General features: G+C 36.9%; 2 protein-coding genes across 2 annotated transcripts; one reads left to right on the plus strand and one right to left on the minus strand.

Moving 5' to 3' along the window:
* Positions 1 to 28: 28 nt before the first annotated feature.
* LOC139353966 (uncharacterized) lies at positions 29 to 752 on the minus strand. Its single transcript, XM_070998158.1, has 2 exons — positions 519 to 752; positions 29 to 459 (listed from the first exon to the last, which is right to left on the minus strand). Exons 1-2 carry the CDS (start codon positions 540 to 542, stop codon positions 61 to 63), a joined length of 423 nt encoding a protein of 140 aa, XP_070854259.1. The 5' UTR covers positions 543 to 752; the 3' UTR covers positions 29 to 60.
* A 19-nt stretch (positions 753 to 771) lies between these two features.
* Positions 772 to 2,104, plus strand: LOC139353936 (uncharacterized). The gene is made up of 5 exons (XM_070998139.1): positions 772 to 1,165; positions 1,226 to 1,258; positions 1,557 to 1,765; positions 1,831 to 1,987; positions 2,049 to 2,104. The coding sequence occupies exons 2-5, from the start codon at positions 1,243 to 1,245 to the stop codon at positions 2,102 to 2,104; spliced, it is 438 nt and encodes a 145-aa protein (XP_070854240.1). The 5' UTR covers positions 772 to 1,165; positions 1,226 to 1,242.
* Positions 2,105 to 13,044: the final 10,940 nt, after the last annotated feature.

A 13,044-nucleotide genomic window follows, 5' to 3' on the forward strand; every position in this document is an offset into this window, starting at 1 on the left:
ACCTGTAATTTTAACTCGAAATAAAAAGTCAGAAGTTTAATTTGTAGCATAATAATACATTTATTCCCCAGTGCACTGGGGAAATCCGATTGCTTCGAATCCTTTGACACACTCGTCCACTTTTTCTGGAGTAAGATAGTCCGGTGACATGAACTCGCTGGCAAACTCAAAAATGAGTGCCCGGCAAAATTCGTGGAGAATTTTGCACACAGTGTTCTGTGCAACTCCAAAAAGCCTTCCGATGGAACGATATTCCGCTGATGATCCCAAGGTGTACAAGGCTATAGCGATCCGCTTTTCAAGAGGAATGGCATTTCGCCGGTTGGTGTCCTTCTTCCGCAAAACACCAAGTCGGTATACCAAAATCGAAAAGGTCCTCTTCTCCATACGAAAGCTCTCTTTGAAGAACTCGTCGTTGTTTTCCGGTATATCCTTCTCCCAAAATGTCCCGTATCGCTTCTGTTTAATATAATTCGCACTCTTTAATCGTATTTTTAATACATTTTAAGAGCACGTACCAGCATCCACACACTTCGTGGCATTTGCTCTTTTGCAGAAAAAATGCTTTCGTACAGATCCAATTCGTCGTCATTCCACTCCTCTGAATTGGCTGCCAATAAAAGCTGATTCAACTTAAGATTTTAATGTTGTACAACAGCCAAAATAATTGGTAAATTGTTCATTTTGGTCTGGCAAAATCCACCTTAACAACTTTTGCTTGTGTTTTTATTAGTAACAGCTGAACTGACAGCTGTTGTCTAATGGTAGATGGTGGATGTGCCCTGTGAGAATCGGAGTTTCACGTTTGTCAAAAATCCCAACCGTTTCTAACGCATGGACTGAATGGGAAAGGGGTATAAGTATGCTCACCTATATGAAATGTATACAAGATTTCATTCTAGTTACTATAATCGTGAATCACAACCATTTTTGACACTAAATTAATTTAAATTGAAGACCCCTATTGTTGTGCTTGATCTTTCACATCAAAATGAATCAGTAAAAATTGGTACTATTCATGTGAGAATTTCAATAGAACTAAAGACACCAAGTCATGAAAATACCCAAGCTTACTGTCTCCTCATACAAGACCGTTTATCTGATAGTCGAGGTACTCGACTATAGCGTTCTTCCTTGTTTTTTAAAGAAACCCCATCGGTCTCTAGTGAGTTAATAAATTTGTGTTACTGTGTAATTTTCTAATTTTTCATATATTTTTTAAAAGATTCAACTGAACGGCAAATGGCAGAGTTGAAAGGTATGTTTTATAACCCTACACTAAAAATAGTAATCGCCCTGATTTTTAGTAATTTGTCGTCAATGGCGATTTATTATATAAATTTAAAGTACGATAAATACGAATACTATTTAATATTTTGACTGATACTTACACTAAAAATAGTATTCGGCCGTTTTGCTTGAAAATGTATCGTACTCTAAATTTATAAAAAAAATCGCCATTGACGACAAATTTCTAAAAATCAGTGCGATTACTATTTTTAGTCTATTTTGATGTTTTATTTATTTTTTGTAATATATACAAATTAAAATTGCAGAAGAGGTTCGCCAAACCCGCAGGGAGATCTCTGTAATATCGCAGAAGCTCGACATTTTGGCGGACAAAGTGGCGGAAGTCACCGCGATTTGGAAGGCATCGTTCACTCCAGACAAGGAGATTACGGGCGCGGTACCGTTTCCGTTAAAAACGGAAAAGGAACTAGATGCGTTCGAAAATTCCTTGACCCCGGAGCTCATCGGTTTTTACGTAAGTATCGAGCAAGGCCGACTTGTTTTTGCATTTCTATGTTTCTTTTTTATTCCTATTTGCAGACAAAGAAAATATCCAAAATAATTGGTAACAAACCGCTGTCAAAAAGGTTCAAGCTGGTCATAGCCGAAGAAATGATTAATAACTACAATTTTGACGGGTCCAACGGGAAGAAGTCCCTCCGATCCCGTATATGGTTTCAGTTTTTAGTTCTTAAAGGTAAATATACAAATAAACAAGTAAAACGCATTTCTAAACATATGCCATTACATTTTTTCAGGAGCGTTGGCCAAGGACTCCAAGGACCCGGACAAATGTTTGCGAAAAGCTAAGTAGTAAAGAAACGCGGATTCTGGGACAATTAGCATATTAATGGCCCCCGGCCCCCCTCCCCCCTCATTAACGTATGCGGGTTCTGGGACAATTAGCATAATCCAATAAATTAACTGATTTTAATGGGCTTTAAAGTCATAAAAATGTCACGATCATGTCCATAAAGAGTAAAATTAATTGCCCCCCTCGCCACCACATCCCCATGTAACAATTTTTTTTTTTTTTTTTTTTTTTTTTTTTTTTTTTTGGACGTTGATGCACTATGGTCAGTACAAACAAGTGGCCCTACGACACCAAGCAAAGCTTGTTACGCGCGGAGCCCATCACCGTTTTGGGCGATTAAACATAATCGCGGACAAAGAAAAAGACAATGTAACAATAGACAATTAAAAATACAGGTCAATATACGAATAGACAAAATACATCAAGTAAAACTAATTAGTTACTAGGGAGGATAGTATTATTGATTTAAAGATAGGAAGTGAGTCAGTAGTAGATATTAGATGATATAGTCTATTATAATCATTGCAAAGTACTCTAAAAGGTTCATGCATTGCGTAATTAGAGATACAGTGATTTAATACTAAAGGAATATAGTTTCTAGTGAATCTATTTGGCACATTAAAATGTAGGCGACCCAGTAACTCGGGACTCTCTACATCACCATGAATAAGATTTCTAATAAACGTAATACCAAGCATAGTTCTACGGTTAGCTAACGATGGTAAGTTAATTAGAAGTAGTCTACTAGAGTAGGATGGTAGTATTAGGCTTGTATCCCAGTTAAGTCTCCGTAAGGCAAATATTAAGAAGTTTTTTTGCACAGACTCAATCCGGTCTAACAAACAGGAGCGCAGTACTCAAGAATTGGTCGGACTAATGAAATAAACAAGGTCTTTGTGACATAGGGATCATCGAATTCCTTCGACCACCTTTTGATAAATGCAAGCACGCCCCTGGCTTTATTTACCATAGTAGTAATGTGATCGGAAAATTTAAGTCTAGGATCCATGTAGACTCCAAGGTCGTCAGCATGCGTTATCCTATCTAACGCACAACCACTCAAAGTATACGTTGAGTAGTGGGGGCTGACACGAAAAAAGGTCATTAGTTTACACTTAGAACCATTTAAATTCAATTCATTATCCATGCACCATGTTTGAAATGCATTTAGATCCGATTGTAAAGCTAAACTTTGTGCGGGGTCATTATATTGCAGGCACAACTTAACGTCATCTGCGTACATAAGAACCCGTGACTTCGTTAAGACTAATGGAAGGTCATTTATAAATAATGTAAACAGGAGCGGACCGAGATGACTTCCTTGTGGTACACCGGAAGTAACTCGGATTAGGGATGACAAAGAGTTTTTAAAAATGACCCTTTGAGTCCTATCATTCAAATAACTTAAAATTCACCTAAGAAGATCACCTGAAAACCCTAAGAGGTCCAATTTCCGGACTAAAATCGGGTGACTTACAGAATCAAACGCCTTACTAAAATCAGTGTAGACCACATCAGTCTGACGATTCTTTCTAAAACCTCCTATAACAAATGAAGTAAACTCCAAAAGGTTGGTTGTCGTTGACCTACGTTTTATAAATCCGTGTTGACAAGAGGAAATAAGGGACCTACAACTGTGTTGTAAATGAGGCGTAATAATGTTCTCAAAGAGCTTCGGTATAGCTGATAGCTTTGAAATACCTCTGTAATTACATGCGTTCAATATACTCCCTTTTTTATGAAGCGGGATAACAAACGATTCCTTCCATCTGTGTGGGAAATCGGATGTTTCTAAAGACAAAGTAAACAGTTTGTGCAATGGTCTACACAAAGTCTCAGCGCAATACCTAAGCACACATCCAGGGACTCCGTCAGGACCCGGAGAGTAGACTGGTTTGACCCTTTGCAATTCTAAAAGAAGTGAGCTTTTACTTATAACAGGACAACAAATAAAGTTTGATTTAGGAATGACATATGGGTAAGACTGATCTGGAGGACTTGATGTTGAATAGGTGGTTTGAAAAAACTGTGCAAAAAGATCGGCTATAGCTTGATCAGTGCTAGCAGCCGAATTTTCAAATTTAAGTGATGATGGGTAACTAGAAGATTTACGCTTTGTGTTAACAAAATTATAAAACTGTTTTGGATCCAGTGTAAACTGGGTCTTGCAACGAGCTAAATAGTTTTTATAACACTGGGCGTTAAGCACGGTGAAATCAGACCGAGCACTTAAGTATCGGGAAAAGGCAGCTTGTGAACCTGAAGCTCTAAACTTTTTGTAGAGTCTAGACTTTACATTTTTAAGTCGTGCCAGCTCTTTGTTAAACCACGGAGGTTGGTTTGAAATTTTAGGACAATACGTAGGAACGCATGTATCAAAAACTTCGTTTAATATGTTATAAAATATATTAACCGCTTCATTTATATTAGTACTTAAGTACAGATTGGACCAATCCGAGCAAGCTATAAGGCTATTAATGAGTGCAAAGTTCGCTTTACGAAAGCAGGGGATGCGTTTAGCTATTTTTTCAGATACTTCATACACTTTTGTACCCGTGTCAATAGTCAGCTCTAGCGTTGGGTGATAAGGGTCTTCTGGTAAAGTAATTGCAGAGGTTCTAGCTATGCAGACACAATCTGGACTGGAAACAAAGCATAGATCCAGTAATCGTCCTAAGAAATTTAATACATGATTTACTTGAGACAATGAAATATCAAGCAAACCGTCAAGAAAATCATGCTGCGTTGAAGGTAACAATATATTTGAGGTTTCGACGGTGGACCATGTCGCCCTAGGTATATTGAAGTCACCTAAAACTATTAACTGATCCCTATCTGATAGTTTACTTGAAATAAACTGGATAGCGGACAGATGATTCGCATATGTCGGGAATTCCGATGATGGCGGAATATATGAACATGTTATGTATATAGAAATACCCGGAAGGGATAGTTTTATACACAGAAATTCAATGTCATTTATTTCGTCGGACGTTATTACTTCAGACGTTAATTCTGAGTCAACTGCAATTAAAACTCCACCTCCACGTCGGGACGGACGATCAAGCCTGTAAGTTGTGTACTTACTTGGAAAAACTTCGGAACTTAGAACTTCCGGTTTTAACCAGGTTTCAGTAAAAACAATAACATGGGAAGACAAGGAAAAACTATCAGTATACAATTTGGTCAACTTACTTTGTAAACCTCTTGTATTCTGATAATAAAGCTGAAGAAAAGAATCTAGTTTTTTGAGATAGATGAGGATGTAGATGTGGATGGCTCTTTAAAGGGATTTCCAACTTCCTTTGAACGAATTTTCTTTTTTTTAGCTTCGTACTCTTTAACAAAAATGCCAACAGGCCAAAAATTGGCTGAGCACATAGTTGCAAAATGAGCACAGGGAACACCGATCTTAAAAGATGATACTTCCCTAGCATATGGAAAATTAAATCGTTCAACCTTTAGATCATCAATCTGAACTTTGTTACGGATATAGGCCGTAATGTCCAGCGATGAAAGGTCAGGATTTAGCCTAGAAACAAAAATTTGTTTCCGCTGCGGTACACAGGTGACTGTTTTAGGTACCACGCATGTGACAGGTTTAGGTACTACGGCATTTACGGCTGCACTACCAGTTTCATTCGGTACTCCGGACGTTAAGTCAACATGCGGCGTTGGAATTATTAAAGTACTGTTTATAGCAGTATCGCGTCCTTTGCATTCGGAAACCGAATCTTTTTTAGCTTTCGATCTCAGTACCATTTGTGCGGCGGCTGAGATCGACTGCTGTGCTGCAGTCCCCGGATCGCCAGAGAGAGTTACACTAGCGGCTTCCGTGGGTTGTCTATCGACCGCGATCTTTTTACGCTTAGGAGAATCGGGCTCAGATAGCATACGGCTAGTGAGCTGCGACTCAAGCGCCACAAGCAGATCCGTATTTTTACGGCTGTTCCGGATTAATTCCGTAACAGTGCTTTTTGTAAGCCGCCTTATAGAGAGTGCCTGGGTTTCATAAGCAATGCATTCATCACAATAGTAGCGCAAGCCACTTCTCATGTCGATTGCATCGCGTACCAGGCCCGAATAGCCAAGGCATTTTGCATGAAAAATATTCTCACACGAATGGCACGGAATGCTCTGTTGTCCAGCCGAAATTAACGACTTGCATTTCTTTAAGTTGCAGACAGCCATTATCGCGATTTTCCGAACCACAGTGCCAAGAGAATAAAGCTACGCAAGTAAAAGAGAGAGTTAGAGAGCGGGATAGAATGAGCGGGAGTAAGTAAGCTGGGGGAGCGTAAGTTTTAGATGTTCCAAAAACAAAGTTATAAGCGGGAGTGCGGGAGAGCGGGTAACTACCGTTTAGACACTTACCGCTCCAAACAGCGTTTGGAAGAAAAGAAGAAGGCAATTAGAAAAAAACAATAACAACAAACACTGCACAGAGATTAGACGTGCAAACTAATTTTGTTAATTTAAACACAAAACAATCACTATGCACTCGCGAAGCGAACGGATGTTGTTAGGGACATAAAAAGTTATATAGACGTATGAAAATATAAATTAAACCCCGATGGTTTATGGACAAAAAGAACAAAAATTCGGAGCGCAAGACAAAAACACGACCGTTCACTAAAAGTTCTCTTAGTTCAATTATTATTGATCATGTAATGTTTCCTATGATTATAAAACTAATTTAGAAATAAAAAACAACCCCAATAAAATAAATCTCACAAGTTAATGATTCTCAGATGTGGAATATTTTCAAATGCACATTTTTGTTTCCGCCCCAGAATGTTTAACTGGTGAATTGTCTAGGATTCTCTCCTTTCCACAAGTCGGTCATAAACATGTCATAAAAGGGATTCAAGCAAGAGCTACCCGAACATGCGCACCTGTCAATTACCTGACCGCAATAAAAGGGACACATGTACAACCCAGAAGGCGCACGCTTATTTACAAGATCAGGGGCCTCACGCCAACGACCTCAACGACCGCGCAAAAACTCGCAAGTAGCCGACATATCTCAGACAAGGAAATATTTTATATTCTCCGTACCTGTAATTTTAATTCGAAATAAAAAGTCTGAAGTTTATTTTGTAGCATAATAATACATTTATTCATTTATTTTGGTATTGCGAACATTTTTGTTATATATAGAAATTAATTTTCTGCTTTGATTCCGGCGATTTGCATAGAAGAAGCAGGCGCACGTTTCCGACGTCATTTCTGGATTACAACATGTAAAGCGTTCACCATAATTCGTAGTTTTGAGATCATGTCCACCTCGATTCATGAACATAGTTTTTGTGTTTAGAAGGTATTGAAAATGCTGACCAATTATATCTCCTTTAAATTGTTCAATAAATTGGTCAATTTCCTCATGAAATTTCATTTTGTTAATTTCATTTTCTTGTAGGTCCTTACACGTCTAGTCACAACTTTAGAATGATGTATAACAATTATTTTATTGTTTTGGAGCTACTTTTAAAAAATGTCAAAATAATGTATGCATTGTTTAGAGCACAAACCCCGCCCTTAAGGTGTGTTTCACAATAGGGAAACCGGTTTCCTTTAAACCTGTTTAATGACGGACAGCCCATTTCCTTAATGAGCTGACGACTCCCAAAAAACTTGTGATGTGTATTGGTTAACCAAATTGCAGTCTTTCGAGATTTTGTGTTTAACAAAGTAAAATCATATGGTGGTTCTATTAAAAAACTATTATTCAAGTTTGGATCTTTTTCGAATACAATTCCAATTTCTTTTAGAATAAAATTATTAATATTATCAAAGAAACCTTGAACATCAATCGAAACAGTATCTTTCAACATTTTTCTAACGTTAAACAACTCGTTGTACTAGTCCGTTTAATGGGTTATATTCAACTAAACGGTCATGTATGAGGAGACAGTAAGCTTGGGTATTTTCATGACTTGGTGTCTTCAGTTCTATTGAAATTCTCACATCAATAGGACCAGTTTTCACTGATTCGTTTTGATATGAAAGATCAACCACAATAATAGGGGCCTTCAATTTAAATTCATTTGGGGTCAAAAATGGTTGTGACTCACGATTATAGTAACTAGATTGAAATCTTGTATACATTTCATATAGGTACTGATTCTTACTAAAATCAACATTCACATTATCATATGGATCTGACTCAGAATTCAAGTGAACTTTCAAGTTTGATAAGTTATTTGTGACAAGTTCTCCATTTAGTGTAAATCCAATTATGGCACATCTTGGTTTTTCGCGGTTAGCCGACAATTTCACATTCCAGCTGTGTTGACTTTCATACCACACCACTTTTAATAATATCGTACATTTTAATTTTTGCAAAATTGCTCGGAGTTACATGGGGAATTTTCAAGGTTATATTCGTCATTTCCAACTTAAAAGTTTGTTCATTTCTGGTTTGATCAAACACATCACCAAGGTTCTTAGTTAGCATCAACACTAGTTCGTGTTTACAATTTAACAAAACTTTTTTATAATCCTCAGCAAATCCCAATAAATTTTTTAATGGTACAGAAAAGTTAAGGTGGGGTCCCGTAGAAATTTCGTCCCCACTGCTCCATCCGGAATTTAATAGATTTTGACTTTGAAGATTATCCAGAGATTTATATTTTTTTAGGGTTGTAGTCATACCGACAAATCGTGTTTTATCAATCTCACATCCATTTATTTCGTACTTAATTTCACCCAAAAAGTAAGCCATACAATTATTTTAAAAAAAAGTGGAAACATTATCAGTTGTATGTCCATTCGGTGAATCTATTCTAATAATTCCTTGAAAATTAAGGTAACTTTCGTGAGGAAGCACGTACAAGTCTTGATTTTGAATAGTAATTCGAATTTCATCGTTTGGTTTAAATGTTTGATTATATGATGAATAAGTATGAAACTCTTTCTTCGAAATACTCTCATCTGAGTAAACCTTTTCTCGAACATTTAAAATTTCGTTCATTGTTTTCCTTTCCACCTTTTATATTATACTCGAAGCTTCATGCGTAACGACTTCAAAAATAGTTTATTTTTCAAAGTAAGTGAGCTTCTTTTTAGTGTCGATCCTCTTTCTATAGCTTTACAATTAGTAATGCTTGGCTGAGGACTTAAGCTACGTCTTTTATTTAAAAAAAATCATTCTATTAACCGAATGTGCATGCGAATAGAAACGTTTTCACCACGTAAATTCACCAAATCACCGTTTTGATCAACAATGCGTATAGATAGTGTGCTTATTTCGTCACAGTTGATTGGTAAATAAATTAGGTTGTGTGGTGTCACTGTCATTTTATACCCAGGCGGAACATTAATGCCAAACTCATGTAATGTATGATTTGGTGTATTATCTATGAACCGCTGATTATATTACATTCCAAACGAATTGTATTAATTTTAAATATGTTCACGGTCTGATCTGATCGATAGGTTTTTGTAGGATGTGGTTCTAGTACTTTTTGATGGAAACCAAACAGTTGTCCAACCGATCTTTCCTTATTAAAGTAAACTGACTCTCGTATGGTAGTTATTTCAACTTGAAGTGTATTATTATTACTTTGAATTTTAAATGTATTTTCAAGGTTATAGTCTTTTAGTTTATTGTAAATGAAATCGGTGATATCATTCAATTCATATGATCCAGTTTGAATTGTAATGACCTTGTCACCGATGTGGAAGAGGTTTTTTTTTCATCAATATTTGAAATCGAATTATACATATTAAAATCGATAAGAGCGCACTCATATCGACCATTCAATTCGATAGGTGGACAAAAGTTTTTATTATAATCCATTCAAGGATAATGCAAGTGATCTAGACATATTGAAATCTCTTGATAAACTGTGGGATTGCAAGTATCTAACCAAGCTTTATATTGAAATGACTCTTTAAATCATAATAAATTGATCAAATCCTTTTCTGTATCTTCCGTTATCCATTTCGTTATCCTTGCTAATTAATAGGAATCCGTGCTTGCCCTCCCAACATTTTTGACCAATTTTCACAAATGTTTCACAATTTATATCAGTGTTAACATGGTCCCGATATATATACCGCATATTTAAATCATCTTGCTTAAACATTATAATAAAGTTCGCATTGTCACGAATCAGATGTTTAGGTATATGACTATACGTTTGACATAAATAAAAAGAGTCGATATTTTTATGTCGACCCATACAAAAATAAGATCTTATGTTATCTTGTTTTTCACAAGCTACGTCATCGAATATCATAATGGAATTGTTTTTAGCTTCACTGGGGTCTAGTACACCCTCATTATGGGAGAATGTATGATATTCCATTCCTTTAATCGGTTTGATTATTTTTTTCTAAAAGTACTCAAATTTAGGTTGATATAACCTTTTTTAAAGTATATAAACATTTTCGAATTTTAAGCCAATAGGACTCTTTATTAGACATATTATTAGTTTTACCACAATTCGAAGGCCCAACAATTAGAGTCCTTATTGTGTTCGGTAAGAGAGCACTATGTCGTGGCAGTAGATTATTCTCTTCAACAATATTAGTGATTGCAGTAATACAACTCCTTTTCCTACGGAATGCAGATTGTTTTTCATTTTAATTTCAAAGACTTTTGACAGGAAAGGTAATATTGAAAAAGGTCTATAGTCATCGTTTAGCTTAGGAATGTGGAAAATGTTGGTATTGTTGGAAATGAAGATGTGGTAATAGCCGTGTTAAAATTATAAGTAACGTGGGGCAACATTAAGGGGAGCAACAGTTTAACAAATTTCGGACTCATATTATCGAGACCTACAGCAAAGGACTTGACATTCAGAATACTAGCTAGGACATCATTTTGGGTTACACATATAACTCTAAAACAAGGAAAAACGCTATAGTAGAGTACCTCAACTATCAGATACCCGTCACTCAGTTAAAGAGACCAAAGGGAAATGGAGATATGCAAGCAGCAAAGCGAAATTAAAATGCGCCACCTACCGGCGGTAGACATATTTAAGCGCTATGGGCGTTAGAGTGGGCGTGTCAAATTTTTTTTGGATCAATCGATAGGTATTGACGAGACCAATACATTTCAGTTAAAATTTTTTATCTAGCATGAAAATTGTGGGCGTCACGGGTTTGGGCGGTTTGTGGGCGCTAAAGTGGGTGTGGCAAAAATTTTGTCTAAACTATCAATCGATAGGTACTGATGAGAACAATACATTTCAGTTCAATTCAGTTTATTCTAGCATTAAAACTGTAGGAGCCACAGGTTTGTGGGCGTTAGAGTGAGCGTGACACTCTGCTGAAACAAACTTGCGCTGCGTAAGAAGCTCAGGAATCTGCACTCCAAATCTCAATAGCCTAGCTCCCATAGTTTACGAGATCTCAGCGTTCATCTGGACAGACGCACAGACGGACAGACGGAATCTAGTATCCCCTTTTACTCTACGAGTAACGGGTATAACTATTATCACAGAGGGGATGAGTATTCAGGTACGGATTGCATGTTGCTTCAGGTACATCTATTTCTAATTTCAGCTGTTTACGTTTTCCAATGCCTTACCGTTTTAGTTGGTTCCAAATGTTTTTTAAGTTAACACAGTTATTAAAGTGTATATTATAATGCTCCCTCTTTGCTGATTTTATTTTTTTGTTTACTTTTACACAAGGCTCTTTTTATTGTTTGCGAAATTTATCAGTTTTGTATCGCATCAACCGGAGGTAAGCAACATCTCGCTGTCAGGTTAGGTTTTTAAAATCACTACTGAACCACGGTCTTTGCATTGGCTTAATCACCTTGGTCCTTAGGGGCACAAACTTGTTAAACAAATAATGGATATTGTTGGTTAAAGCCTCTAATTAACAATCTATATGACAAAGATGGTAAATATATGAAAAGTCACAACAGAAAAATTTCTTTTTTTATTTATTATAGTTTAAATATTTGTAAACTCTATACGTAAAAGAATTCATATTGCTGTCGAAGGTGAAGTCGTATGTTAAAAATATTAAGTCATGTCTGGAGAAGGCTGGTACAGAAACCTGGTCAAAGTGTATGATTTTGCTAGGGTAGTTGATAAAAAACATGGATGAACGCTATAGTTGAGTACCTGGACTATCAGATACCCGTTACTCAGGTAAGGGGACCAAAGAAAAATGGAGATGTACAAGAAGCAAAGCGAGATTGAAATGCGCCACCTACCCCTGATCTCAAAATATGGTTATGTGGGCGGTAAACAGATTTATGAGTAAGAGTGGGCGTGGCAAACTATTTTTGGGTCAATCGATTTTTTTGACAGTTAAAATATTTTTCTAGCATGGAAATTGTGGGCGCCACAGGTTTAGGCGGTTTGCGGTCGTTAGAGTGGATCAATCGCTACGTATTGACGAGAATAATACATTTCAGTTAACATTTTTTATCTAGCATGAAAATTGTGGGCGCCACTGGCTTGGCGTAAAGGAGTCGAAATTTGAAATTCCATCTCTCTATCTTTTTTTTCCGAGATAACCGCACTCATATTTAAAATTTTTTGAAGTTTGTGGGCGGTTTTTGGGCGTAAAAGTGGGCGTGGCACTCTGCTGAAACGAACTTTCGCTGCGCAGTAATCTGTATGCCTAATCCCAGTATTGAAGCTCATATAGTTTCCGAGATCTCAGCGTTCATACGGACAGACTAACAAACGACATGGCTAGATCGACTCGGCTAGTGATCCTGATCAAGAATATATGTACTTTATGGGGTCGGAAACGTTTCCTTCTGCCTGTTACATATTTTTCGACGATTCTGGTATACCCATTTACTTTGCGAGTAACGGGTCTAATATTTCAAGTAATGTATCACAGTGGCTGCTATAGTGCGTGGGGATCGTTTCGTTTACGGAATGCAGACCTAGGGATTTAATGTTATCCACGAGATGGCTCTCTTACAATAAGTTGCTGTTGAAATTGCCTGCATTTATGTC

This window comes from Drosophila suzukii, assembly GCF_043229965.1.
Source record: "Drosophila suzukii chromosome Y unlocalized genomic scaffold, CBGP_Dsuzu_IsoJpt1.0 scf_Y1, whole genome shotgun sequence".
Taxonomy (NCBI): Eukaryota; Metazoa; Arthropoda; class Insecta; order Diptera; family Drosophilidae; genus Drosophila; species Drosophila suzukii.

Excerpts from the sequence above, each read along its gene's own strand:
- LOC139353966 (XM_070998158.1), bottom strand. The coding sequence starts at position 542 with ATGCCACGAAGTGTGTGGATGCTG. Across the intron at positions 460-518 it reads CACGAAGTGTGTGGATGCTG|AAGCGATACGGGACATTTTG; the intron begins GTACGTGCTCTT and ends TATATTAAACAG.
- LOC139353936 (XM_070998139.1), top strand. Across the intron at positions 1,766-1,830 it reads CGGAGCTCATCGGTTTTTAC|ACAAAGAAAATATCCAAAAT; the intron begins GTAAGTATCGAG and ends TCCTATTTGCAG. Across the intron at positions 1,988-2,048 it reads TCAGTTTTTAGTTCTTAAAG|GAGCGTTGGCCAAGGACTCC; the intron begins GTAAATATACAA and ends ACATTTTTTCAG.